The sequence below is a fragment of the Prunus avium genome, chromosome 8, assembly GCF_965620075.1.
Source record: "Prunus avium chromosome 8, drPruAviu1.hap1.1, whole genome shotgun sequence".
In the NCBI taxonomy this organism is placed as follows: domain Eukaryota; kingdom Viridiplantae; phylum Streptophyta; class Magnoliopsida; order Rosales; family Rosaceae; genus Prunus; species Prunus avium.
In genome coordinates this window covers 2807380-2834455 of record NC_142291.1, presented here as the reverse complement: position 1 = coordinate 2834455, position 27076 = coordinate 2807380, and the positions used below count along the sequence as shown (strand labels likewise).

Genomic DNA, 27076 nt, shown 5'->3' with positions numbered 1-27076 from the left:
AGCGGATTTGACATAGAAAATACACATGTGGGGAACCAAAGATATATGAGAGAATCGAAACCAAAGATTGTTGTTGGATTAGTAAATGGAAACCAAAGATGAAAAAATCCAGTTGAAAGTCGTAATCATGCATGCACAAAGAGTAACTATATAAATAAAGGAAACTTATTAATAGCACGAACAGAAGCATCCTCTTCTATATAATGATGACCAAAAAAGGCATGAAGCTAGAATATATAATGTGGCTGGCTGGCTGGGCGGCGTAGAGGTGTTTTTTTTTTTTTTTTGGTTCTTGGCTGCCACTGGGAGAGGGAGGGTTTTAGCTTAATGGAAAGAGGGAAAGAGAGACCTCAACATCACGCAAGCATGGAGCAAGAAATGTTGGATTTAGAGATTCAAACTGCTACTGAAGCTCCAGCTATCTTCAAGGAAGCCATTCAACCCGTCACATTGAAGGTATATATATGTAGAAAAATGGTGTCTTCTCTCACTTTTTTTAAAAAAACTAAATCACATTTACACAGTTTGAAGACGTGGTTTACAAGGTCAAACTGAAGAATAGTACCAAGAACGAAGAGAAAGTGATCTTAAACGGTGTCTCGGGACTCGTTCAACCAGGGGAAATCCTCGCCATGCTTGGCCCCTCCGGGAGCGGCAAAACGACTCTCCTAACCGCACTTGGAGTGATGGGGAGATGGTATCTCAAACACGAACCTCCAACGAAACTACACCAACACTAGAAATATATAACGAACACTCACAATTTGCGGCTAAACTTAGCTGCGTTTTCTGAATAAATTCTCAATTTCAATCTGTCCGATTGGTCTACAAGAGAAAGGTTTAAATAACAACTACATCCTAGGAATATAAGGAATTATAATTCTAGTACAATCAGGAAAACCAAAACAGAAGGAAAATATAAAAGGAAGTCAATCAGCAGTAGGAAAGGTCTCCTAATTTATTTTGGGAAATAATCTTTAAGGTAATTAGGAGGTTTGACTGATCTCTTGGGCTTCCCTAGTTTGGCTTGGGATGCTCCTGCATCAGACTCCTCGGGTTGGAAAGGACTCGACCTCGAGTCAAAATCTGGGGTTTCATTCTCGCCATAGTAAGCTTGTAAGTCAGCGACGTTGAATGTAGGTGAGACACCAATGTCATTCGGCAACTCAAGTACATAAGCATTTTGACCAGCCCTTTTCAATATTTTGTATGGTCCACCACCTCTATCATGCAATTTACCATATTTTCCACGAGGAAATCTCTCCTTTCTTAAGTTGATCCACACTAAATCCCCTTCTTGGAACTCCTTGTAACGCCTATGTTTATCAGCACTCTCTTTATACTTTGTGTTGCTCTCTTTAAGTCGAAGGCTAACACGTTCATGGACCTTCTTGATATGATCAACCATGTCATTGGCATCCCCACTAAAACGATTCTCTACCGGCAAAGGAATTAAGTCAATTGGACTAGAAGGGCTGCGACCATAGACAGCTTCAAATGGGCTCATTCCAATGCTTCTACTTTTTGACTGGTTATATGCAAATTCTGCATGTGGTAGAACATCACTCCAGCCCGTTTTATTGCTACTAACCAAAGACCTCAATAAGTTACCAAGGGTCCTATTGACAACCTCTGTCTGACCATCCGTTTGGGGATGATGTGCACTACTAAATTGGAGCCGAGTCCCCATCTTACGCCACAAAGTCCTCCAAAAATGTCCCACAAACTTGGTGTCTCTATCTGAAGTAATTGTAGTAGGAATCCCATGTAATTTGACAATCTCCTGAAAATAAATATGAGCAATGTTGCTAGCATCCATGGTCGTTTTACAAGGAACAAAATGGGCCATCTTCGAAAAGCGATCAACAACTACCATGACTGAATCAAATCCTTGTTTTGTCTTCGGAAGGCCAACAACGAAATCCATGCTAATGTCTTCCCATGGTGCATGTGGCTCTGGCAAAGGAGTATAAAGCCCCGTGTTCTGACTACGACTCTTGGCCAAGTGGCAAGTCCTGCATCTTTGTACGTATCTCTCCACGTCTCTTCGCAACTTTGGCCAATGAAATTTGTTCTCAACAAGGTCAATAGTTTTGTCTCGTCCAAAGTGTCCTCCAAGGCCTCCTCCATGTTGCTCCTCAATTATCCATAACTGTAAAGAACAATCAGGAATGCATAATTTGTTCCCCTTGAACAAATATCTATCTTGAATATGGTAATCTTGTATTGAATTATTTTGCACACATTCGGACCAGATTTCACCAAATTCTTTGTCTTCTTTATATAACTCCTGCAATTGCTCAAAGCCCTCCACTCTAACTTGCATGACAGATAATAAGGCCACCTTGCGACTTAAAGCATCTGCTACTTTATTGTGGATTCCAGCCTTGTGTTTAATCACAAAATTGTACTCCTGCAATTCTTCCACCCATCTGGCATGTCTCCGATTCAGTTTGTGTTGCCCATTGATAAATCTCAATGCTTCATGATCAGAGTAAAGGATAAATTCCTTGTAAATCAGATATTGCCTCCATTGTCTAAGAGATTGCATAATGGCATAAAACTCAATATCATAAGTGGAGTAGCGTTGTCTAGTGTCATTGAGTTTTTCACTAAAGAAGGCAACTGGTCTCCCCTCCTGGCTAAGAACAGCTCCAATCCCAACTTTGGATGCATCACAATCTACCTCAAAAACCTTTTGGTAATCTGGTAGAATCAGTAATGGTGCTTCAGTCATAGCTTTCTTTATGGCTTGAAAGCTCTTCTCTGCAGTTTCAGTCCATTTGAAAGTATTATGCTTCATACAATCAGTCAAGGGCGCCATAATAGAACTGAAACTTCGGATAAATCTTCGGTAGAATGAAGCTAAGCCATGGAAGCTTCGCACCTCATGGACAGATTGTGGTATAGGCCACTCTTGTATTGCTTCAATTTTTTTTTTATCCATTTTAATACCATCTGATGATATCACATACCCAAGAAAAATTAAGCTATCTGTCAAAAATTCACACTTCTTCAAATTGGCAAAGAGTTGCTGCTCCCGTAAAATTTCAAAAATTTGTCTCAAGTGCTCCAGGTGTTGAACAACATTATGACTATAAACCAGAATATCGTCAAAGTAAACAACTACAAACTTTCCAATAAAAGGACGAAATACCTGGTTCATGAGTCTCATAAATGTGCTAGGAGCATTTGTCAATCCGAATGGCATCACCAACCATTCAAATAAACCATCCCGCGTTTTAAAGGCTGTCTTCCATTCGTCACCGGGCCTCATTCGGATTTGGTGATATCCACTCCTTAAGTCTATTTTCGAAAATATTTTTGCTCCCGACAAGTGATCCAACATATCGTCGAGACGAGGAATTGGAAATCTGTACTTCACGGTGATCTTATTTATTGCCCGACTGTCGACGCACATACGCCAAGTCCCATCTTTTTTTGGAGCAAGCAATGCAGGTACTGCACACGGGCTCATGCTCTCTCGGATAACCCCTTTCTTCAACAATTCTGTCACTTGCCTATTCAGCTCCTCGTACTCTAATGGGCTCATCCGATAATGAGCTTTATTTGGGAGAGTTGAACCTGGAAACAAATCTATGCAATGTTGGATGTCTCGCATAGGAGGTAACCCTGCAGGTAATTCTTCAGGAATAACATCATTAAATTCCTGCAAAAGAGGTGTTAATTCTTTAGGAAAATTAAGAACATCTGGATTTGTCTCTTTCACCATCAGCATGTACATATCGCCACTCTCCTCCGCCTCTTTTAGGAATTTTCCTTTGGTGAGAAAGCTTCCAGCACCAATTTTCATGGATTTGGAATTAAATTCGGATTGGGAGGGACCTAAAATAACCTTCGTACCATCTTTGATGAAGGTATATGTATTTTTGTATCCGTCATGTGTGGCCTTGCGATCAAATTGCCAAGGTCTCCCCAATAATATGTGGCATGCATCCATTGGAATTACATCACACCATTGAGAGTCCTGATACTTTTGCCCAATGGAGAATGGCACTAGGCAGCGATGATTCACTACGACTTCGTTCCCTTTCTTGACCCAAGATAACTTGTAAGGGATTGGCTTCGTTTCAGTCTTCAAATTCAGTTTATCAACCATCTCTTGTGAAACAATGTTTTCACAACTTCCACTATCAATAATAACGCTACATACCTTCCCATGAGAGGTACACTTGGTATGGAATATATTATTCCGTAGCCAATCCGGGTTGTCCTCCACCTTGGCAACATTCATGACCCTTCGAATCACCAAGGACTCTCCATGGTCACTCCATGTGATCTCTTCTTCTTCATTGTCCCCATAATCATCAAATATGGGCAGCATCTCTTTTGACATACCGCTGGTTTCGCCCAATTCTTCAACCAAACTTACAATTTTTCTGTTAGGACATTCAGAAGCAATATGTCCTATGCCGGAACATTTGAAACACTTGATCCCTCTCGGTTTGCTGGCAGTAAAGTTCTCCGGTGCATTGGTCTTGGGTGCTTCACGCTTCCCTGGTTCAGAATTTGATGAGCCTTTAGTCATCCAATAATTTTTTTGCTCAGAACCCTCTATTCCAGTACGCCTTGATCGTGTCTTCATCTGTTTCTCTACTTGTATGGCTAACTTGAAGACATCATCATAACTCCAGTATTGCTGTAAAACCACCACATCATGAATTTCCCTACGCATCCCTCCAAGATAACGTGCGACTGTGTGTTCTTCTTCTTCGACGAGTCCACACCTCATGGTTAAGAGATCAAATTCTTCAGTATATTCCTCAATAGTACGATTTCCCTGTCGCAGATTATGAAGTTTCAGGACGTTTGCTTGAAGGTAGTTTTCTGGCAAAAATTTTCTCTTTAGCTCTTTCTTCATTTTCTCCCAGGTTTTAATTTTGGATTTTCCCGTACGATCACGCCGAGTCTTTAGCTGCTCCCACCATGCAGAGGCATTCCTCCTCAATTTAATGGCCACGATCTTAACTTTCTTCTCATCTGGTACCTCTTTGTAGTCAAATATACGCTCAACGGTATTGAGCCAATCAACAAAGTCATCAGGTTGCATCTTTCCCTCGAACTCAGGTAAGTCTACTTTCATGTCGAAATTTCGACCGTAATGATCTCGTCCCCTTTGCACACCTTCCATGTTGTTGTAAAAGGGAATTTCGTCTCCCTCCCCGTCGGAACTCTCACCACCATGGCTTTGAGTCTCGATGCGAGCGACACGATCAGTGAGTTGTTGAATCATTCGTTTAATTTCATCCATGTCGTCTGTAGTGTTACGGCCCTCCATTCGGACACCACCCCGACCACGCCTGTTATGAGCCATGGAGGCTTCCCTCCACCCACAAGAACCAAAGCGCTGATACCAAATTGATGGGGAGATGGTATCTCAAACACGAACCTCCAACGAAACTACACCAACACTAGAAATATATAACGAACACTCACAATTTGCGGCTAAACTTAGCTGCGTTTTCTGAATAAATTCTCAATTTCAATCTGTCCGATTGGTCTACAAGAGAAAGGTTTAAATAACAACTACATCCTAGGAATATAAGGAATTATAATTCTAGTACAATCAGGAAAACCAAAACAGAAGGAAAATATAAAAGGAAGTCAATCAGCAGTAGGAAAGGTCTCCTAATTTATTTTGGGAAATAATCTTTAAGGTAATTAGGAGGTTTGACTGATCTCTTGGGCTTCCCTAGTTTGGCTTGGGATGCTCCTGCATCATGGAGGCCGGCTAGGCAGTCGACTCAGCGGCGCCATAACCTACAACAACAAACCATTCTCAAACGCAATGAAAAGAAACACCGGCTTTGTAACCCAAGACGACTTTCTCAACCCCCACTTGACGGTCACCGAAACCTTATTCTACACAGCCCTTCTTCGCTTGCCCAACACGCTATCGAAAGCCAAGAAGGCTATGCAAGCTGAGGCCGTGATTATACAACTGGAGTTAACCAAGTGCAAGAACAGCGTTGTTGGGGGTGAGTTCTTGAGGGGTGTTTCGGGTGGGGAGAGAAGAAGGGTTAGCATAGGCCAAGAATTACTCGTAAACCCTAGCTTGCTCTTCTTGGATGAGCCCACGTCGGGACTTGATTCGACGATGGCGCATCAGATTGTGTTGGCATTGTGGGATTTGGCAAGTGGAGGAAGAACAATTGTGATGACCATACATCAACCTTCAAGTAGGATTTTCTACATGTTTCATAAGGTGGTGTTGTTATCGGAAGGGAATTGTTTGTATTTCGGAAAAGTATCGGAGGTCATGGACTATTTTTCTGGCATTGGCTATGTCCCATTGGTAGCTATGAATCCTGCGGACTTTCTGTTGGACCTTGCCAATGGTATGTTTCTTTTTTAATAATTAGTAGCTTCATTTTTTATTTCAGCTGTCAAAATCCTGAGATTTATGCAAGCATGGGTTATGGGTCATTGGATCAGTAATTGCATGTAACTTAGGCCCATCTCTTCGTTCAATGTGACTTCCTTGACTTTGGGCCATAGTTAATTACTGTTCAAACTCCCAAAGTGTTGAATAAATTTCTAGGAAATCCAATTTCGGACCACTGAGAATTTACTATTTTGTTTTTAGTACATGCGATAGTCTAAACTAAAAAGAATAGGAGTTTCACATACACACACAACCAAAATGTCATGGGAGTTCAAACCTGAGACTTATGCTCTACAAGTCAATGACCTTTTTCACTAGGCTAAAACCTGAGAATTTATTCTTATGTTTGGGGAGTAGAAACCCCAAAATTGTCTGGGAAATGTTTGTAGCATTGTCAGATATGCTTGGGGAATTTATTCTTATTCAAAATTCATGAAAAATGCACTAACTATCATCAATGTTGTAATTTTGTGTGATTTTTTTGGCTATAGTTTTACTTTTTCATTATTCTTTTGTGCCATGTTTGCTATATATAGGATTTTAGTGTGAAGTGTATATTAGATGTTAGTTTTACTTTTTGATTACCCTACAAGTGCGCCATGGTGCAGGCTAGTGTGTCTACAAGTGTATATTAGATGTTTGTGAAATTGTTTGTGTGAGTAATTTTTGTTGCATTTTATATGTAGTGCAGGTCTGGCACCTGATGGATCGCATGAAAACAAAAGCAAGGTGAAGCAGAGCCTAGCCTTGGCCTATAAGCACAACCGTTTATATAATTTGAAAGCTCAACTTCAAGGGGAGCAACTTCAAGAAACCAACTCCAGCCATTTTCAAGATGGATCAGAAGACAAGAACTTTGCGAAATGGCCCACTACTTGGTGGCAGCAATTCTCAGTATTGCTTAGGAGAGGACTGAAAGAGAGGAAGCACGAGTCCTTCTTTGGTAGCCAGATTAACCAGGTTGTGGCGGTGGCTCTTCTTGCTGGGCTACTATGGTGGCAATCAAATATTTCCCACTTGCAGGATCGGGTAACACACACTTCCTTCCTCTCCCTTTTTCTAGCATTTGCAATATGCATTTTCTTTTTTTTGGTTACATGGGCAATTTCAATATCCATTTTCATGGGACAGATTCAATCAAAAGTCTAATATAATTAGTGCTAATATCATTAGACTAGTATTAAAAGGGACATATTATCAATTATTATGACTAATGACTGATTGATACTTCACTTGTCACATATATGATCTGGTTTATTAATCTGGTTAAAAACAATGATTCATACCGTTCAGAGGGTATGATTTGTTTCCTTTTTCTGGGTTTGGCACAATAGTTGAAGATATAGGCTATTGGGTTTATGCCAAGCATGACATAAAGTATCACTTAATGGAATGCCTAAGTTTCAGCATGCAGAAGAAATTTTTTTCTGGATAACAATTTGCAAAGATATCCTAGCTCCTCAAACATAACCCATTTTAACAACTTTGAGAATCTTTTTCGATTATGTATGCAGACTGGGCTTCTCTTCTTTATGTCTGAATTTTGGGGGTTTTTCCCTCTGCTCCAAGCAATTTTCACCTTCCCCCAAGAGCGCAAGATGCTTGAAAAGGAAAGATCATCAGGCACATTCATGCTCTCCTCGTATTTCATATCAAGGATTGTTGCTGATCTCCCCATGGAGCTTGCCCTTCCAACCCTATTTGTCACCATAACATATTGGATGGCAGGGCTCAAACCCACAGCAGGACACTTTTTCCACACCTTGCTTGTTCTGCTACTCAGTGTGTTAGTGGCTCAAGGCATGGGGCTTGCTCTTGGGGCTCTGGTAATGGACCAAAAAAAGGCCGCAGTACTTGCATCAGTCCTCATGGTGTCATTTCTGCTAGCTGGAGGTTTCTTTGTTCAACATGTTCCTGCTTTCATTGCTTGGATCAAATACATCTCCATCATTAACTACTCATACAAGCTCTTGCTGGGATCTCAATACAATGAAAATGACACTTACCCATGTGATGGTGGACTGGGTTGTAGGCTAATTGGTTTTTCCTTCCTAGAGAGTTAAACTGAGTGGTTAAAGGCAATTGCTTTGGTGTGCCATTTTGTTTATGTAAAGCATAAGTTATGCTAGCCCTATAGTTATGTGCTACATATAGACTCATTTCTTTTCTTCTGTCATATGTGTGAAAGAGAACAGCTAGGCTAATGACGAATTCAATAAGAAAATTTGTATGTAGTTTAGGCGTAAGCAGAAGCTTAGAAATTAGATTAGTTTGCTACTTCAATTCTCGACAGTAAACTTGATGTATCAAAATGAGGAATGAAACTTTGGTAAGTTAAAGTTTGATAAGTGGAGATATGGAATCCATTGATCGATCTTTTACAATTAGAGCTGATGTTGGATTTTGCAGCAGTTAGAACTTTCAAGGACGACCGAGACCTTGAAAATCCTCAACTGATGTATTTGAAAATCCAAACCTACTCTAAATAAATATGCTAAAATTGAGTCAACGTTTGGGAAGCAATACTTACTCAGAAGTTTCCGCTGGATCTCGATGCAATTTCCACAGATTCGGCAGCCAACCTGGACCGATTCGCTTTGTGAAGAAGGAGACAATTAAGTGGCGGTGGATTTAACGCTTTCTGTCCTTGTCAATCTCTAACCCCCGTCGTTTTCTTCAACCAGCGCCACCTACCGAACACGTAATCGATGGCAGATTGACGGCTGAATATTTTTTATTTTTTTAAAGTGTAATTATGTTGGTCACGACGCGGTATTCCATCTCTCTCCCTCTCTCCCATTATTTGCTTTATACATAGCCCTCTCTCTCTCTCTCTCTCTCTCTCTCTCCCTCATATGAAATTGACTTAGGTATTTCCTCGCTTCTTCTTTAGTTTTTGGTCCTGTCTTTAAAATAGGAGTTCAGATCCTCTGTCCGTGTTTATGTGTGTCCCTCCATGTCCCTGCCTTAATTTTTTGACAGCTAGCATCCAACTTAACCGTACTTTAACAGTTCTACTCTAACTCTGTTATCTTTTCTTTTCTTTTTTTATCCTGCATTTACCCCTTCTCTCTGCTCTATTTTTTTTATTTATTCTTCTCTCTCCGCTCTGCCAGTTTTCTTCTTCCTCTTTGTTTCCTTATCTCTTTTTCTTCCTGCCCTGTGGCAGAAAAAACAGAGGGGAGGGTGTGGGAAACGCAAGGAAAAAAAAAAAGACTTACTCTGTTAAAGTTGTTAAGTGAGATGCCAGCTGGAAAAAAAAATAAGGCAGGGACAGGGAGGGACACACAAAAACATGGACAGAGGATCTGAACTCTGCATATAGCTACCTCAACCAATGAGTTAATTGGCAATTATGTGTTCAATTCCCTCTACTAGACTGAAAGTTGATGACATAAATTTCTTAGGAGAGATGAATGTTAAGCACCATTCTTAATTAGCATTGACGCTCGGCTTTGATTTTTTTTTTTTTTTATAAAGAAAGATTAATTAGATGAAAAGTTCATTTCATTATTGTCTTCAATCCAAAGTTGCTCAAAGCTCAACTGAGCTCATCAGTAACACCATTAAACATGGCCTAACTCACAAATTAATCCCTATTAACTAATTATACAATTGCGTGTGTAAATGTTGTCATATCAAAACTGGAAAAAGCAAAACAAAAAACTGGATTATCTCATAAATAAAAAGTTGGGAACTTGCTTGGAATTTTATAAGTACACCTTGGCACCCGATCACTTTGTTGAGAAAGGAAGTTTCCTTGAAATTTCCTTTCACTTTTTGGGTGGAAAACATTTGTCATTTCACTTTTGTAGTACATTTCCTTGAAATTTTCTCTCACTTTTGTACTACAATGTTTCGTCATTGTTTGTATTGATTAGTTTTTTTGTTTTTGCATGGTTTCATTCATGAATTGAAGTTTATCTTTTTATTGCAAAAAAGAAAAGAAAAGACAACAGACCCACGGGCTCTACCACCCACAGAACAAAATAGAAAGTGTGTTCACTACCCTCTCTCTGTTTTTTTTTGGGGTGGGTTTTTGGAGGGATTGGTTCTTGTTGTTGTTTTCTTGCCAATTCTTTGGCTTTGTGATTTGTTAATTTGTTGTTCTGCTGAGTTATTGTTCGAGTTGGTGTGTTTTGTTGGCGTGACTTGTGAACTATTGACTTACTTTTTTTTCACACTAAGAATTCCTATTATAATTGTAATTGATTTACTTTAATTCTTGATTTCCTTCTGTAAATAGAAATATGAATTTATTATTTACCTGCCCATTAAAGTTCTGTTGTACTATAAATAAGACCTCCTACAAGGAGAAGAATACATAGAAAATTCCCACAAACAAATATTTTCTCATAGTTCTCATATTTTAGCATGATATCAAAGCAGCGATCTTGGAATTGCTGACTCTAGTTTCAAACCTCCACTGCCGCTATGGGGGTTGATGATTTTTTCAATCCTCATGGAGGTAGCACCATTGACTACTTCTCTCATTCTCAACCAACCATAGCTAAGTTGAGTGCCAAGGTGGCTTAGCTCCTACAGATGCAGACTTTGACCCTGACCCCGATCCTGAATTAGGTTCCTATTTTGATGACCTCGACCTCGACCGCGACTCCAATGACCACCCCCGCCCCGACCCCGAATTTGTGTCTGATTCAGACTTGGATTTTGACTTCAACTCATACTCCGGCCCCTACTCAGGCTCAGATCCTGATTTGGATTCCTACTAAACATGTATCCTATGCATCTTCCAATGCACAAATTATGACTTCTCGACTAACGATCCCGACACATGGAAGAGATTGCACATATTGTGGTGATTCAAGACACACTCATAAGACTTATTTTAAATTGCATGGCTACCCCAAATGGTGGTGTTTTTCTCTTTTCGGCCGGGTAGGCCGATTGAAGGAGTTTTTGGTCCTTCTTCTTTTTTGAGTGCGGGGCGTGCCACCACCAAGCCCCAAATTTGGGCTTGAATGGAATGTGAGTAGATGGATGTGTTGCGTCCGAGATCTGACTTTAATCAAACGATTGTTCGGCCGAGCAAGGAACCTCCTCACGGCCTAGGTTCTTTCACTACCTCGGAGTCAAGACTTTATGTGAGCAACCAAATGATGTGGAGTGGGTGGAGATGAAGATTGAAGGTGAAATGTGAAGAACACGTGCGTAAAGTAAAATGTGCTTGAATTTAAATATAATTAAAAGACAAGTGCAGAAAGTAAAGTGCTTAAAAATAAATAATTTAAAGACGAGTGCGTAATTTAAAGTGCGTAAAATAAAGAATGTAAAGACGATTGCGTAATGTAAATTGCATAAATTAAATAATTGAAATGCGAGTGCGTAAAGTAAAGGGCGGAAAGTAAACTAGATTACGAAGAACAGTAAAGATAACATGAATTGAAATTATTGTAATTGAAATAGAATTGAAAAACAAGAACAAGAACGTAAAGGCATAATTGAAATCTACGGAAACTAGAGCGTAAAAAATAAGCACTAGGCTATGGCTACATTATGCTACTCCTAGGATAGAAATTGAAGAGAATGTAAAATGACAAGTTGTGTGTTGTGTCGGGGGTCTTTTCTCTCTTCCATAAGCTTGGTATTTATAGGGGCTTGGGTGCGTCTCAATTTGGTTGGTCGTCAATTGGCTTTCAAATTAATCATAATTGCTCCAGAATATCTTCAATCCCTTGTCTCATGTGTGTGATTTAATGTGAATAATAACATTTGATTTGATTTTCCTTCCATCTTGAGCTCTCCCAGCAATAACTTCAGTTGACCATCAAGCTGGCATAATTCCTTCCATATTTGAATTGTAACCTATGAGAAAATCATCCTACGGATTATCTCTCTCCTTATTTAAGCATTGACTGATTTTATGTATTCGGCCGCTTTTAGTCATTCGATCATATCTACACTTTCAGCCGCTTATAGGCTTTCGATCATATCTACACTTTAGGCCGCTTATAGGCTTTCGACCACTTTTATGCTCTCAGCCGTATTGATATGCTCGACCATATTAATGTATGCAGCCACATGTAGATATTCGGCCACCTTTATGATTTTGGGCTTCTATTCGACCTTATTGATTAGGCCCACTGACTGGGCTCAATGTTAATTAAATTGTCGGATCTCGGGCCTGACCCGGTCAAATTTCAACCAGGCCCAAACAGGTGGGTTACTCTCAAAGATCTAACACAACACGATACGACCAATAATGGTACTGGTTATGGATTCCATACTTCGGATAAGAGTGATTCCACGAGCTAGATAATTGATTCCGGTGCTACTGATCATATGACGTTTGATCCTGATGATTTTATGAATACTATACAACTCCGATGAACTTGTATTGCTAACGCTAACGGAGTACTTTTCCTGTGACATGGGCTGACACTATTGCACTCTCATCCTCTCTCTCACTGTCTAATACTTTACTTGTTCCATCTTTATCCAATAAATTGATGTCTGTTAGTAAGCTTACTGAACAATTGAATTGTTGTGTACTCATTTATTCGAGTTTTTGTTTGCTTCAAGATATTCACACTAAGGAGATTCCTGATCATGGTACTAAGAGACTTAAGTCCCATCATGGCTAATAGTGTGATGCATCCCTCTGATTGAAAACAAAAGCAAATTTGGTTGTGACACTGTTGATTGGGATACCATATTTTAGTTATATGAAGCATCTTATACCATATTTATTCTCAGGTTTCAAGGACTCTGACTTCACATGTGACACTTGTATTTTGGCCAAGAGTCACCGTGTGCCCTATTCGTTGACTACGAACAAGTGTACTACTCTATTTACGTTAATTCACTCTTATGCCTAGGGACCTTCACATATCATTGCTCCTTCTAGCGTTCGGTAGTTTGTCACATTCGTAGATGATTATACAAGGATGACATGGCTTTGCTTGCTGAAAAATAAAACGAAGTGTTTTCCCATTTGTCAATCAATGCTCAAATACAGATTCTTCGCTTAGACAATGTTGGAGAATTTGTCAATCATGACTTTCAAGCTTCCTTCCAACAACATGGAATTATCCATGAGACGACTTGTCCTCAGACGCCACAACAAAATGGCATTGCTGTACTAAAGAATCGACATCTTCTTGAAATTGCCAGAGCACTTCTAATTGGCGCTCATGTTCCTGGCCATCACTAGGATGATGCTATTGTCACCGCAGTTCACCTGATCAACCGCATGCCTTCTAGTGTATTGACCCTTTAAAACTCTCTTACAAGTGCTTGCGCAACACGGGCCCCTGCCCTCTATTTTGGTACTCACACCCCGAATCTTTTGATGTGTGGCCTTCGCTCATCTCCACAAAAATCAACGTAGCAAACTTAATCCCTGTGCGCTTTGTTGTGTTTTTGTGGGTTATGCCACTCATCAGAAAGGTTACCGCTGTTATCACCCTCATACCGAACGTACCTATGTCACTTTGGATGTGACCTTTCTGGAATCTGAGATGTTCTTTCATAATCCATCATCCAATTCTAAGTTTCAGGGGGAGATACGAAGTGAAGAGCAGAATTGGAGCAGAATTGAGCAACTTGGAAACTAAAGAAATTCACCTCTATACAAAAACGATCAATTGTCCAAACCCGACGATCGATCGTCCCGAGTCTGGAGCACGAGATTGCTCTTTGCTAAAAAGCGATCAATCCCCCATTCACAGTGATCAATTGCCTAACCCGCCTGACCCCTGAGAAGATGGTTCTAATCTGAGTCCCTCACCTACAGACAATACAGAACAACTAGGTGAAGACCCCCTTTCTAACTCAACAGTACCAACGGACCAATCTCCTGAGAATATCCTTAAGGTAACTACTCCTACTACACTTGTGAATTTAGGGAAAATATTCTCATTTTAAGTCAAGATAATTAGCCAATTAAACAAGATATAATTGGCATAATTATTTAACCTAGGGCATATTCCCTTTTTCACGTGTCATCTTCCGATTGGTTGCCAAAATTTCATAGCAAAGGAGGCTTGGGGATGAGAAATCAATTGCTTTCTCATGTTTGGTAAGTCTAGGCATGGGAAATCGTTGCCTTGCACATGAGAAAGTATGGGGGAAAGTGAAGCCCTCTTCCCCACTTGGGTTTTTTTTTTCTCCTCAAGGAAAGTTTGGAAAAATGAGTCAACATTAAATACACATTTTTCATGATCATGTTGTCGAGAAATTATAGAATGGTACTGTATCACCACGTCAGCTGGTGATACTCCCACTCAAAATATGCCATGTGTCTTAATTTTTTAACAACTCAAATTTTATTTTACACCTGGAATTCAACCTAATTTTAACCCTTTAAAATAAAATTAAGAAAATAAGAAAATCGAAAGAAGAAGAAAAAAGAGCAGAGCCACCGCCCACCGCAATACGCCAACCCCGCGCCGCCTGCTCTGGCCGTCATCCTTTCCGTATCTTTTATCTCTCTCCCTCCATCTCTCTCTCTCTGTTGCCCTTTTTTAACTTTCTCAACCTTTCAGTGACTATCCCCTAGATCCATACATATTTTCTCGTTGATGAAGGTTTCCCTAGCAGATGTGATTCGCGAAGAAGATTGGGATGGGAGGTGGGTGTATCATATCAACCGTAACACAATCCCCAAAACCCAACAACGCCCTTTCTCACGAACGACACCCCGACTTGAGTCTTGAGGGGCCGTCAATCATGCTTTACCATGTCACCATCCAAATGCTTATTAGATCCAATATAATACCTAATCTTCTTTGTGATACATGGTTGCAATAATTTATTGGGCTATGGGGATTTGGCTTACTCGCAAGCAGAGGAAGAGGAAGATCTGGGTGGCGTGGGGGTTGGGGTTGGGTTGCTGAGATATTCTCTTTTTTTTTTGGTAAGCTGGGTGGGGACAAGCCCCCAAAGCAGAAGCAATTACAAAATAGAAACTAGACGCATCTTACAGACACCTAACAAGTCATCAAGTACAGCTGGAGTGATCCAAGCAGGGGGCTCGTCCAGTTCGCAGTAGTCTAAGTCCAAGTTATAGCTCCAGTTTGCCAGTCCATCAGCGACAGAGTTTTGTTCCCTATAGATGTGGTTGAGTTCAATATTCCCAATCTGCCTCATGAGGCTAAGACAACCAGAAAGTAAACCAGTAAGGGGGTTATCCTGAGGGAAGTCAGATTTCTTCAATAGATTAACAGCAACAGAGGAGTCCATCTCAATGGTGAGGTGAGAGAGTCTTTTCTGTAGAGCCAATTTAATGCCAAAGAAGAGCCCCCACAGTTCCGCTTCTAACACCTGGCCTGTTCCTAAGTTTATTGCAAAACCAGCAGTCCAATCTCCGTTTGAGTTTCTGATGACTCCCCCAGCACCAATAGTTCCTGAGGCAGTTCTCCTAGAACCATCAATGTTCAGTTTAAACCAACCATCTCTAGGAGGTACCCAAGACAGCATAAGATGCAATTTGGGAACCTTACTGGTGGTACAGGAGGCCTTGACCCACTCAGTAGCAGCAGTAATAATAGTTTCCTTTGGCAAAGAAGGCGCATCTTCGTTCGAGTTAAAAATGTGGATATTTCTCCATTTCCAGATAAACCAACAGGAGAAAACAAAAACAATATTCCAAGGCAAATTCCTATGCCAAAAGGCCCTGGAGCACAAATTATTTAAAATCCAAGTTTGAAGGTTCGTGGAGAAGAAAGAGATAGTCTGGTTAGGCTTCAAAAAGTAGCCCCAAACTTGTTTGGCCTTTGAACAGTCCCTGAGGATGTGGGTCACAGACTCAACTGTTTCACCACAAGCCAGGCAGGCAGGATCACTAGCAAGGTGTCGTTTAACCCTCTGCTCATTAGTTAATATTTTTTCTTGGTAGGCCAGCCAAAAGAAATATTGCAGTTTAGGGGGGATTTTCATCTTCCACAGTACCTTCCACCAAGGATTACGCCAGTCAAGATCATTGAAGAGCAGATTGTAGGCAGAATTTACAGTGAAAGTCCCATCAGAGGTGCATCGCCATATCTGGCGGTCCTGAAGGGTCCCACTAAAGCTCACAGAGAGACTGATAATTTTATGGACAATAGCCTCGGGTAGAGCATTGCGAAGCTTGTCCACATCCCACCAACCATCTTTGAAGAAGCTTGAAACAGTAGAGTCAACATCAGTGGGCGGTAGGACCGTCTCGTGGTGCATTAAGGGTGCCTCTGAAACCCAATTATCTTTCCAGAATTTCACTGTTTCACCTCTTCCAAGTCTCCACGTCATACCTTTCCCCAACAAATCAGCCCCAAACAGAACACTTCTCCAGGTCGAAGAACAATCCTGTCTCATCTTCAAAGAAGGCTCAAGAATGGATTGGCCTTTGAGGTACTTCTTCTCGAAGATCTTAGTCCAGAGACCCTCATCTTTACAATACAGTCTCCAGCCAATTTTAGCGAGAAGGGCTTGGTTCATATCATGGGTTCTTTTGAAACCCAGGCCTCCTTTGCTCTTAGGCCTGCAAGTGAGGTTCCATTGACACAAGTGGATCTTCTGCTTTTTATCACCACCCCCCCAAAAGAAATTACGGTTTAGACGATCAAGCTCCTCACACACGCTAATAGGGAGCTTCACAGTTTGCATAGTATACACAGGGAGAGCAGAGGTGACAGCCTGAATTAAAGTAGCTCTTCCTGCCAGGGACAAAAGCTTGCCTTTCCAACCGGCAAGTCTAGCATGCACCTTGCTAATCAAACTAGCATAAGTAGATTTGTTAATTCTGGAATGTAAAAGGGGCATACCCAGGTATCTCCCTAGATTATCAGTGAGGGGAGAGCCACAAATATAACTTATCTCCTGGGCAACCTCCTTGCTGGTATTAGGAGAGCAGAAGATTGCAGACTTATCAAAATTAACAGTTTGGCCCGAAGCATCACAAAATGACTCAATACACTTTTTCATCACTCTGGCTTGGTGAGGGTTGGCTTCAGCAAAGAGAATCAAGTCATTCGCAAAGAAGAGGTGAGAGACAGCAGGTCCAGCATTAGAACATTTAACAGGTCTCCAGCTTTTCTTGTTAACAGCCTCTAGAATTATATGGGATAATTTTTCAATGCAGAGAACAAAGAGATAAGGAGACAGAGGGTCTCCTTGCCTAATGCCATTGCTGGGGGAAAAAGAATCAGATAACTCACCATTGAGGCAGATCTGGTACTTGACGGAGGAGACACAGTGCATGATTAATTTAATAATAGAGTGTGGTAGCTTCAGTTCCATCAGCACATTTTCAAGAAACTGCCAATTCAATTTATCATAGGCTTTAGATAGGTCAATCTTCCAGGCAATAAAGCCTTTCTTCCCCTTGGAGCTTTTGAACTTATGCATCAATTCTTGGGCTATAAGGATGTTGTCAGTAATATGTCTACCAGGCACAAAGCTAACCTGGTTTGGACTAATTAGCTCAGGCAAGATGGTGCGGAGTCTAGAAACCAGAATTTTGGAGATGACTTTGTAAAGAGTGCAGCATAGACTAATAGGTCTAAATTGCAACATTGTTTGAGGGTTATCCACTTTGGGGACAAGGGTGATGAGGGTAGAGTTTAGTCCTTCAGGGATCAGAGAATCCCTGAAAGCTTGAGAAACCATATCAAAAATGTCTTGTGAGCAAGTATTCCACTGGCTTTGGAAAAAACACGCAGGGAAACCATCCACACCAGGAGCTTTAAGACCACCAATATTAAATAAACTCTCCTTCACCTCGAGAAGATCAATATTCTTTTGTAAAGCATACAATGCATTATCCTCAATAGGAGGGAAAAAGTTGGGAATGGTCCGGTCACTGCGCCAGTTAGAATGCTGAGAGAAGAGATTCATAAAATAATTCTTTTTTCCTTTAAGTTTTTTTTTATTTTTCTAATTTTATTTCAGTGGATAAAAATAAGTCCAGCTATAAAATAAAATTTGAGTTGTTAAAAAATTAAGACACATGGCATATTTTGAGTGGGAGTATCACCAGCTGACGTGGTGGTACGGTACCATTCTATAATTTCTCCATATTGTCCCCAATAACAATTTAGAATTACAATATAGCATTAAATAAATTCTTTTTTTATTTGATTTCATATGGGTATAATTAGAAAATTAAACAAACTTTGCTTTATATTTCTATACAAACCGAACATGTAAAAGGAAATAAAGTGGTATTTCTTGATTACCAATCATGAGAAATGAATCTTCATCTCTTCTGCTCTTTGTTTGTTTGAGATTCCTCGTTGTTTCTTCAATTTCTTGCTATGTCTTTTGGTTCTCTAGTTTAATTATTTTATGGCTTGTGCTATGATGATGATTGCAAAATTTGGCTGACCGAGACTATTTTAATACCCACATACCTTTCCTTCAATTTATTATTGCCTATGCAATTTGACAGTTAAATATCTTATTGACTATGCAATTTTGACAGTTAAATATTCCCAGAAAACACGCGGACACAGTTTTCCATCTCTCTGTCTTTCTATCTCCCTCTTCAATTACTTCCTTTCCTAAATCCCCTCTCTTTTTCATCTATATATTGCCTACAACTTTCGTATTGAGTATTTTCAGTGCCTTTTTGTCTTCTGCAGACAGTCAACTTTGCATCTTGTTTTTTGTTCGGTTGGTTCTTTTCCTGCCAATTCGCTGAGCTTATTGTTCGAGTTTATGTTCCTTTTCATTGATCTCTAGTTTGTTTTGCTGGGTATTTGCTCAACACATTTTCAATTACCAAAAAATAAACTAAAGCTACCTGATTTCTAGGGCCTGTTTTTCTTTTCCAATGGCCTTGAGCACCCAAAGAGCCTCTACATCTCGTACTTCAGCTGAATGGGCACCTCCACATTGGAAGCATGATGTGTTTTTGAGTTTCAGGGGAGAGGACACTCGCAGGGGTTTTATATCTCATTTATACCACGAACTGCAGTACTGGCAAGCAATGAAAACTTTCAAGGATGACAGAGACCTTGAAATAGGAGCAAGAATTTCTCCGGAATTGTTGACCGCAATCAAACAATCACATCTTGCCATCATTGTTCTCTCCCCAAATTACGCTTCTTCCACCTGGTGCTTGGATGAACTTTCCAAGATTCTTGAATGCATGCAAGACACCATGAGAATTTTGCCAATCTTTTATCACGTGGATCCTTCTGATGTACGAAACCAAAGGGGTAGTTTTGCGGAAGCCTTCACTAAGCATGAAGAAAAGTTCAGTGAAGATGTAGACAAGGTGAAGCGGTGGAGAGATGCTTTAAAAGAAGTTGCCAATCTCTCTGGGTTGGATTCAAAGAATTATCAGTAAGTATGCATTACCCACTCTTAACAAATTTAGAGAGTTCTAACTTTACTTGGATGCTACATTTTAGTTCTTTCTTTGATGTAATAACCTTGTTAATTATACGTAATATGTACCCTCCTGATAGTTAGTCTGCTTTTTCTTCCTTGTAGGTGTGAAAGAGAGCTTATCAAAGTCATTGTCAAATGTGTGTGGACCAAAGATACTCCATTTAGGTTGTTAGATTCTCAAGAGAAGTTAGTCGGAATTGATTTTGCCCTTGAGCAACTACGTTTGCAATTAGACCTCGAGGCAAATGACGTTCGGTTTATAGGGATATGGGGGATGGGTGGGTTAGGCAAAACCACCCTTGCTAACCTAGTTTTAGAAAAAATTTCGCATAATTTTGAACTCAGCTATTTTCTATCTAATGTGAGAGAGGTTTCTGCAAAACATGGTACTCTAGTTGATCTACAAAGACAACTTCTTTCCCCAATCTTAAAGGAAAATATTATCCAAGTTATGGATGAACGGTCAGGAATCTCTTTCACTAAAAAATGTTTATGCAATAAAAAGGTTCTTATTATCCTTGATGATGTGGATCAGTCAAAACAACTTGAAACATTGGTTGGAGAGAAATATTGGTTTGGTTTGGGGAGTAGAATTGTCATCACAACTAGAAATGAACGTCTACTAGTTGAACATGGTATAACGATACCATATGAGGTCAAGGTATTGAATGATGAAGAAGCTCTTGAGCTCTTCAGTCAAAAGGCCTTTAAGAAAAGTCATCCTGAGGAAGGTTTCTTAGAATTGTCTAAGTGTTTGTTACAATATGCCAAAGGTCTTCCACTAGCTCTTAAAACTATGGGGAGTTCTTTGTATAGGAGAGATCAAGATACATGGAATAGTGTGTTGTGTAATCTAAAGAAAATTCATGATCCAGAAATTTTTGATTCACTCAAAGTAAGTTATTACGGACTAAAAGAGATGGAGAAGAAAATTTTTCTCTATGTTGCATGTTTCCATAAAGGGAAGTATAAAGAGGAAGTTATTGGAATACTAGATATGAACCATGACATTTCTAGCCGGGTTGTGATAGATATTCTTGTTGAGAAATCTCTCTTAACAACCTTATCTGTAGAGAAAAAAACCCTAGCAGAGAAAAAACTACCCCAACCTTTCAGCGCCGCATCCGGGGGGGAGGTGGTCTGCCCCTTCCCCCCTCTTCCCTCCTCTTCCTTTCTCTCTGTTAATCTCTCCTTGTTTTTGGTTTTGCCCCTTTTTCTTTTACTGTTTCCTCCTCACCCTCTGTGGTGATTTTGCCTCACCCTCTGTGGTGATTTTGCTTGGGCTTTATGCTCATTTCTGGACGTTCTTCGTCTATTGTTGTCTCTTATCGCCACCTCTCTACCACTGACCTCTGCTCCTCGTGTTCACGGATGCCTCCTCCGCCATTCTTACTTGGCGGCGCGTTCGGGTATGAGGATGCCTTTAAAGTGCAATATGCACTATTTACTTGGATTATGGGAGCGCAGTTTGCGCGGGTGGCTTGTTCACCCCCATCTTCCGTTCGTACTTCTGGTTCACTATGTTACCAGAGACTCCCTCTTGGTGGCTGTGGACTTGCTATGGTGGTTTGGCTGCTTTGCTGTGGGTGGTGCGGCTGCAACTTGTTTTCAATTTTAGGGTTGTTTTGGTTTGAAACTCTGTATGTGGGCCTTGCTTGTATTCAAAATATGTTTTGTAATCCTTTGGGCCTATGTCTTTGTTTCTGCCTATGTTATTCAGCCTTCAAATTCTTGTAATGTGTTTTCATATTTAATGAATGGAGTTTGACTTGACCAAAAAAAAAAAAAAAAATCTCTCTTAACTATTGAGAAAATCCACTCTCGTATCGACACTGTTGAGATGCATGATTTGATACAAGAAATGGCATGGGAAATTGTTCGTCAAGTCCAAGAGCCTGGTCAACGCAGTCTTTTGTGGCTTCGCGATGATATCTCTCATGTAATCATGAACAATACGGTAAGAAGTTATGTAAAAATATTATGTTTCGAAGTAAATATATGTCATTTCTTTTAAAAACATATTAGACTTGAATGTGCAATTACCTTTTCATTTTTTTATTAATTATTAGGGAACCGGAGCAATTGAAGCCATTAGCTTGCATTTGCCAAAATTAGAAGAGGTGCATTGGAATTGTACTGAAGCCTTCTCTAAGATGCACGGATTAAGACTTCTTGAATTTGATAAAGTGATCGTTTCTTCAGCCCCCAAAGATCTTCCAAATTCCTTAAGAACTATCAGTTGGAGTTGGCACCCTTCTAAATCACTCCCATCAAGTTTCGAACCACGTTTCCTTGTTGAACTAAGTATGCGACGTAGCAAACTTGTCCAGCTTTGGGATGGAGCAAAGGTGAGAGATTATTGAAATATGGCGTTTTATAATTCTTTTATATATACATAATTTGGATATAATTGTAACTTGTTCAACTAAGTAAGGGTTTATTTTAAATTATTATTTTACAATTTTTATGTACTGTACAGGTCTTGCCAAACTTGAAATTTATGGACCTTAGTTACTCTGATCAATTGACGAGTACCCCAGATTTCACAGGCATTCCAAATCTTGAGGTTTTGTGGCTAGAATCTTGTACGAGTTTAGTTGAGGTTCACCCCTCTTTCGCAGTTCTTAAAAAGCTGAAAGATTTGGTACTTATAGGGTGTACAGATCTTAACAGTCTCCCAAGTGTGGTGGAAATGGATTCTCTTGAAGAGTTTAATCTCTTTGGCTGCCGAAAAGTGAAAAACATTCGAAGATTTGTGGAACAGCTGAATGATAAAATGGATTCTCTTTGTTTACATGGGATTGCTATTGAGCAAATACGTCCATCAATTGAACACCTTGTCGGCCTTAAATACCTGGGTTTGCCAAACTGCACAAAAATTAACAAAATGGTGGTGTCTTCTCTAAATCGTTTCACGTCTTTGGAAACGTTAAATTTGAATTTTTGTAATATTGGTGAAGGAGCCATTCTTGATGATATTGGCTGCTTGTCTTCTTTAAAATACTTGCATCTTTATGGAAACGATTTCGTTAGCCTTCCCTCAAGCATTAGATTCCTTTCTAAGCTTAAGTATCTTGGATTGAGATGGTGCCAAAGGCTTGAGCGATTGCCAGAGCTTCCGCTAAATATAGAAATTATAGACGTAGGCTTTTGTATTTCCTTAAAAAGGTTGCCAGATCCATCAATGCCAGGAGCCAATTTGTATGATTTTAGGTTTCATTGTCTTGATTGCTTCAAATTGGTTGAAGAAGAAGACTGGATTAATGCAATATTTGAAATGATAAGGACAGCGGCCATTGAGGTATTTATAGTTTTCTTTCCCTTTTCTTTTCTATAATAAATAAATATAATTTCGACCAAAAAAAATAATGGTAATTCTTTTGGTACAGGGAATGCTCTTAAAAAATAATGGTATTGTATGCCCTGTATTTGGAATTCTAGAGTGGTTCGGTAATCCAAGTGTGGGAGATTCAATAACTGTGGAGCTGCCTCTCCCTCCACACCCATCAAATAGCGACTGGGTTGGGATTGCTTTATTGGATATGAGGATTTCAAAATTGATAATTCTGAATATTTTGAAAGTCCCGCATCCTTTCTTGGATATGAGGATTTCAAAATTGAAGTTCGATCATCTCAGAGATATTTGGATGACCCTCAAGTCTTTCTAACTGAGATGATTTCGTCAGAACACCTTTGTGTTTTTTATTTGCCTCGCGATCATCCAAGCCTCACGGATGCCTCAACCAGTCATCGGTTTTCGTTCGAAACGCATTATTATTCAACTAGAGGTTTGGAAGAACTCAAAACAAGCTCGATTATAAAGGAATGTAGGGCCCGTTTGGTGTACAAGAGAGATTTGGAAGAATTCAGCCATTTGATGTACGACTATGAAGGAGGAATTGGTAGCGCTCATGATGACGATGAACCAGGAATTGGTAGCGCCCATGATGACGATGAACCAGGAATTGGTAGCTCTGATGATGACCACGATGAACCAGTCAGCAAAAGATTGAAGAAAGTTTAAATTATTTTGTGCTTGGTGCTATCATTCAGAATTCATCTCAGTAAGTCACCTTTTCTTTTCATTTTTCTTTTCAGCTACTGTTTAATTTGCCCTGAAACTTGTCAATCTGACTGACGGAAGGACACTATCTATCTATCATTGCTTAATTTGAAGTTTTTAATAATACCTGTCTCTCATCTAGCTTCAAATTTGACGAAAAGCAAGGGATGCATTGGTGGCATTCACAAAGTTTCAAATTTGATTGCATCATATTTAGTTCTTATATTAGGTAGGAGGAGAGAGAGTAATTCTCTTGTTACATCTTGTCTGTATGCCATGAAAATGCACACTCTGAATGAACATCTGCAGATGTTGCCCAACTGAAGCATTTAGAACTGCACACTACATTTATCAATGTGTTAATTAAATTTAAAAATGATAATTTCTCCTATGTTGCAAACAGAAAACAACAGAACAAATCCTGAAATGTATATATGCTACGGATTTACAAAACTAACTTGTGCTCTGCTTCCAGGACTTCATTTTTCCCTAAATTGTTTGCCCTTTTTCTATGTTCGAGATATTTTCTGAGTGGATATGACTTGGATTAACTTGTTCATTTCAAGGTGTTAGAATATTTACTTCCTGTAGGCCTCGAGTACAAGAACATTTTCAGAACAACCTCTCAATGCTGTGCTATCAAACTTTTGCTATAGTGAAATAATGTGTGGAAAATGTTAGTATAGTTCTAAGTCTTCCGACCATAGTTACCCAAATCGCTCACCCCCCCTTACGAATTTCGAACTGGATCGCACGTACCGAATCATGGTACGTTAGCGTTCTGGAATGATACATTTTGCTAACCAAAAATCATAAGGATTAGAACAATACATGAGCGACCTTGCTGCCCAAACTCGATTGGTTGTTCCAATCATCAACTTAATAGGGTGGTGGGAGAGCGATAGAGGGAGCCATGAAAAGAGAGAACCATGGAGAGAAAGCGATGGAAAGAGAGAGCCATGGAAATAGAGAACAATGTGTTAGAATATTTAGGCCTCGAGTAAATGAACATTTTCAGAGCAACCGTTCAATGCTGTGCTACCAAACTGTTGCTATAGTGAATTAATGTGTGGAAAATGTTAGTATTGTTCTGGGTCTTCTGACCAAAAGAAAAAAAGGGGAAAATAGTTAATAATGACGAAAGAATGTGTGTGAAAAATCTAGGAGAAAAGGATGAAAGAATAAGAGGCAGAGAGAATTGTAATTATTGTATGTATATTTCCTCTGTTTCCACTATATTGAAATGAGTATAGTATTTCCTATTATATACAGCTTCGGTAGATTTCTCTAGAGCTAAGGTTATTTACAAGGAATATGGAGATATGGACAAGTGTAGGCTTGCTATTGAATCAGCCGTTTTCCTTAGAGTTTCTAAAGGAATGTGAGTGAAGGAAATTTGCTGCATTATTTTGCTTGCTCATTGCTGCTTTACGATTATAGCTGCTTTTGGATTTTGCAGCATTCGTGTAAATTTGCATCTTTGCTGTTATTTAAATTTATTTCGATAGAAAATCAGGAAGGGAAAGGAGAGGTGGTTAGTTCATAAGGGAAGAGAGAATAACAGAGAAGGAGCGGCAAAAGGAAATGTGACTTTTAGCTTTACAACAAAATTAGCAGAAGTGGAGCAATTAACATAATTAAATTTTGAAACATAGCCTAATGTGGTTAAGTAAAATCAGCTTATTTTCGTTGCTAATTGCTTATGTTGTATTTTATAAATCCTTTCTTAATTTCTTTTCAGTTCTCTTGGAAAAACAGTTGGCATTATCGGCTTGGGAAGAATTGGCAAAGCCAGAGTTGAAGTACTAGGAATACTATCTAAGTTCCATGGAGTTAGTTGGTTGTGTGAACTCTGATCACTTCTGAGGAAACCAATGACATTGTCGATTTTTAAGTCACTGATGCTTGCTTTCCAAAGGGTATTCTCGTTAACATTGGAAGAGGCCTTAATGTTGATGAACCTGAGTCTCTGCGCTGCTGGATGGTTTCTGCTGAAATGGTTAGTAACTGAAGCATTTAGAACATGGTTGGTAACTTGGGAGGTATCTTATTCTGCTTGAATGGTTTCTGCTGTAGGTTCAAGTCCACTCCCCAAATTTGAGATTTTCTTTAACTTCAAGTTGTGCTACTTCAACCAATGTGTTAATTAACATGGATAGTTTCTCAAGTCTCCTATGTTGCTAACAGAAAACAGCATATCCTTTTTCCTTCTGCACTTACCTCCTCTTTTGGTGTTTTCCTAAATTGTTTGTCCTTCTACTACGTTCGATATATATTCTGAGTGGATGGTCCTTGCTTAGGACTTGGATTAACTTGTTAATTTCAATGTTTTAGGATATTTACTTCATATAGGCCTTGAGCAAAATAACTATTGCTATAGAAGTTATTATATGCTGTATTATAAAACTATTGCTATAGTGAAATAATGTGTCAAAAATGTTAGTATAGTTCTGAGACTTCTGACCAAAAGAAGGGAAAATAATTTTTTTTTTCTTTATGTTGTATCTTTTGTAATGGTTTTCCTTTCTTATTTTAATTGAAGGCTATGGTGATGAAAGGATGACTAAATCTGGTGAATACGGAAGGTGCTCAAGTTTTAGAAAAACAGTGTTGGCCTGTTCTGCAAGGCTGGTGGATGGAGGACATATCAGCATAAAAGCTTCCTGGCCTCCCCTTTGTTATCTCTGTCCTTGTGGCAATGACCTTTCTCTTGTAATGATAAAACAAATAAGAAAAGGAACTGCAAATATGGGGAAAGACAAATGCAGCTAAACCTCCCAATCCAAGAGCCATCACCACTATCCTGTTTTTCTTTCATGAGAATGATCAACAGGGATGATGTTGATAATTGAATCATCTGATGAAGAGCACAGGTGTATCTATAGTAATGGCTTGGGGACTTCTTTGATTTCTTGGACAGGTTTTGAAGAGTCTTTGATTGAAAGCACTGGTGGTGCAAAAGAATGGGGTTGCTGGCTTCTCTTCCATTCTTAAAATTTCATTTTTGTTTCAGATCTGTTTATCTAAAAGAATGGGGTTGTTGGGTGCAAAAGGACGGCGGCGATGCCAAGAGTTCTTCAATGAAAAGAGTCCTTGTGGATTTTTTTGGCGTTAGACTAATCGGGAAATAATATAAAATTGCGTGGATTTTTGTGTGGATCAATATGCCTGATCCTTAAATTACTAAGTTTTTAAAAGTTAATTAATGAAATTGGTGAAATAATATAAATTAAAAAATTTATGACAAGAGCATGGGGTAGAGTAAACGGTTT

The 27076-nt window shown here is 39.5% G+C and overlaps 1 protein-coding gene, 1 long non-coding RNA gene and 1 pseudogene across 4 annotated transcripts; 2 read left to right on the top strand and 1 right to left on the bottom strand.

The window, feature by feature from the left end:
- The first annotated feature begins 365 nt into the window (after positions 1 to 365).
- LOC110773765 (ABC transporter G family member 9-like) lies at positions 366 to 8577 on the top strand. Its single transcript, XM_088245417.1, has 6 exons — positions 366 to 456; positions 525 to 683; position 2494; positions 5748 to 6359; positions 7098 to 7435; positions 7921 to 8577. Exons 1-6 carry the CDS (start codon positions 367 to 369, stop codon positions 8467 to 8469), a joined length of 1749 nt encoding a protein of 582 aa, XP_088101543.1. The 5' UTR covers position 366; the 3' UTR covers positions 8470 to 8577.
- On the bottom strand, positions 7640 to 10045 carry LOC148291126 (uncharacterized). 2 transcript variants are annotated; one of them, XR_015826283.1, is made up of 2 exons: positions 8937 to 10045; positions 7640 to 8332 (listed from the first exon to the last, which is right to left on the bottom strand). It is a non-coding gene; the product is annotated as an uncharacterized LOC148291126 (long non-coding RNA). The 2 variants fall into 2 exon arrangements; XR_015826282.1 differs by having other exon boundaries at positions 7640 to 8320.
- Positions 10046 to 18647: 8602 nt separating this feature from the next.
- On the top strand, positions 18648 to 26816 carry LOC110773767 (TMV resistance protein N-like; annotated as a pseudogene). The gene is made up of 8 exons (XR_015826275.1): positions 18648 to 19693; positions 19844 to 20810; positions 21552 to 21698; positions 21811 to 22089; positions 22221 to 23042; positions 23131 to 23805; positions 25546 to 25803; positions 26347 to 26816. The product of XR_015826275.1 is annotated as a TMV resistance protein N-like (transcript).
- Positions 26817 to 27076: the final 260 nt, after the last annotated feature.